The 1,662-nt window shown below is 40.7% G+C and overlaps 1 protein-coding gene across 1 annotated transcript in view; it reads left to right on the top strand.

The window, feature by feature from the left end:
- The window catches only part of Znf268 (zinc finger protein 268), a 25,465-nt gene extending 23,803 nt beyond the window's left edge, over positions 1-1,662 (top strand). The window contains exon 5 of the mRNA XM_013023025.1: positions 1,476-1,662. Within this exon, the coding sequence (XP_012878479.1) occupies positions 1,476-1,555 (80 nt within the window). The 3' untranslated portion in view covers positions 1,556-1,662. The remainder of the gene's footprint in view (positions 1-1,475) is intronic.

The raw sequence follows: 1,662 nt of genomic DNA, 5'->3' as shown, positions 1-1,662 counted from the left end.
GTAGGTAGATTAAGACACAAATCTTTATTGTTAATTTTTTTTGCATATCTCATTGCTCTGTCATCTTTTTTTCATTGTGAAAATACTGTACAGAGGGGTTACAATTACATGGGCAAGATAATGAGTACATTTCTTATCAAGCATTGTAGCCTCCTCCTTTGTTTCCCCTTCCCATCCCTTCCCCATCCCTTCCCATCCTCCCCTCACCCCCACCCAATCCTCCCCCCCCCCACCAAAATTGTAACATTCATTTTTCCACATAAGGACTTGTACATGTCATTGTTGCAATGGATCCACCTGTATCCCTATTTAAACAATTAGTTTTTTCCCTTCTCCACAAATTATACAACCTCAATATAGTGAAAGCAGGGTTTATACCTTGGGGGAGGGACATACAAAGCAACAAAGAAATAATCTTATAAATGTGTTAGAAACAAATCTTTGTTTAATAGTACCCTAGGTTAGGTAGGTTTTAGTTTGCTATGTCATCTAATGCAATGCACATGCAACCTTATCTAGTAGAAGCCAAAATGCTAATATAATTTTAAAGATAGAAGTCAAATACTGGGTGTGAGAGAAAAGTGCTAGATTAGTGCTTAATGTTAAGTGAGGAATAGGTAAATATAGGAATCATTATACAACCATTTAAATCAATAAACTTTTATCATTGGCTTGTAAGACTTTCTAGTCCCGTTCTCCTTTTCCAGCACTAGAAAAGGAAAAGATATGAAGGTTATATTTGTGAAGTACACTTACTTTTTTTTGGGGGGGGGGTTCTGGTCGTGGGTCCTGAACTCAGGGCCTGGGCGCTGTCCCTCAGCTCTTCAGCTCAAAGCTAGCGCTCTACCACTTGAGCCACAGCGCCACTTCCGGCTTTTTTCTTATGTGGTGCTGAGGAATCGAACCCAGGGCCTCAGGCATGCAAGGCAAGTGCTCTACCACTGAGCCACCTTCCCAGCCCTACACTTCTTAATGGAGGATTGAGAATGACATAGCTTGTCCCACATACACAAGGCCCTAGGTTTGATCCCCAGCACTGAAAAATGAATACAGCCCCCAAAATTACAGCAAACAAGGTACATCTGACAACAAAAAGCATGATAGCATTAGGCTACTAATAGCTCAGTAACCCTTCATTACACGCAGAATCACTGTATTCAAAGGGTCTGTGTTCTTAATTCAACATTTCTCTACTGTCCTTGAAATATCTTTTTGTGTTATTGAAGCAGGATAGATCAGGGAAAATAAGGCATGGGAAATAGCCAATAATTTACAGGTAAGTATTGTAGTAATGACTAGATTTAGTAAAATATACAGGCACTGTATAGATTAAGCTTTGCACTACCTCAGTAAGCTACAACATTTACAAAAAGGAAAAATGAAAAGCAGCCCTCTCCTAACCATGACACTTGTCCAACTAATTACTCTGCCTGGGTACACAAGTGCTTATTAGTGCAATTCTTTTGTGATTGAAGTTAAGGACCTGAGGATTGCTAACTCTGAAGGGAATCTTCACAAACCCATACCAGCCATCAGTGATACTACCAAGTTCTGATGAATGAAAAAGCAGCAGACAAGTGGAGAGAGTACCTTGTGCCTTTTAACCTTGCCCCTTCCACTGCCACACAGTCCATCGGCTGGGACGCGCAGCAGAGCAGGTGA

Source organism: Dipodomys ordii, unplaced genomic scaffold (genome assembly GCF_000151885.1).
Source record: "Dipodomys ordii isolate 6190 unplaced genomic scaffold, Dord_2.0 Scaffold66, whole genome shotgun sequence".
Lineage (NCBI taxonomy): Eukaryota > Metazoa > Chordata > Mammalia > Rodentia > Heteromyidae > Dipodomys > Dipodomys ordii.
Note: the sequence above shows the minus strand (reverse complement) of the source record. Positions and strands in the feature narration are given on the sequence as shown.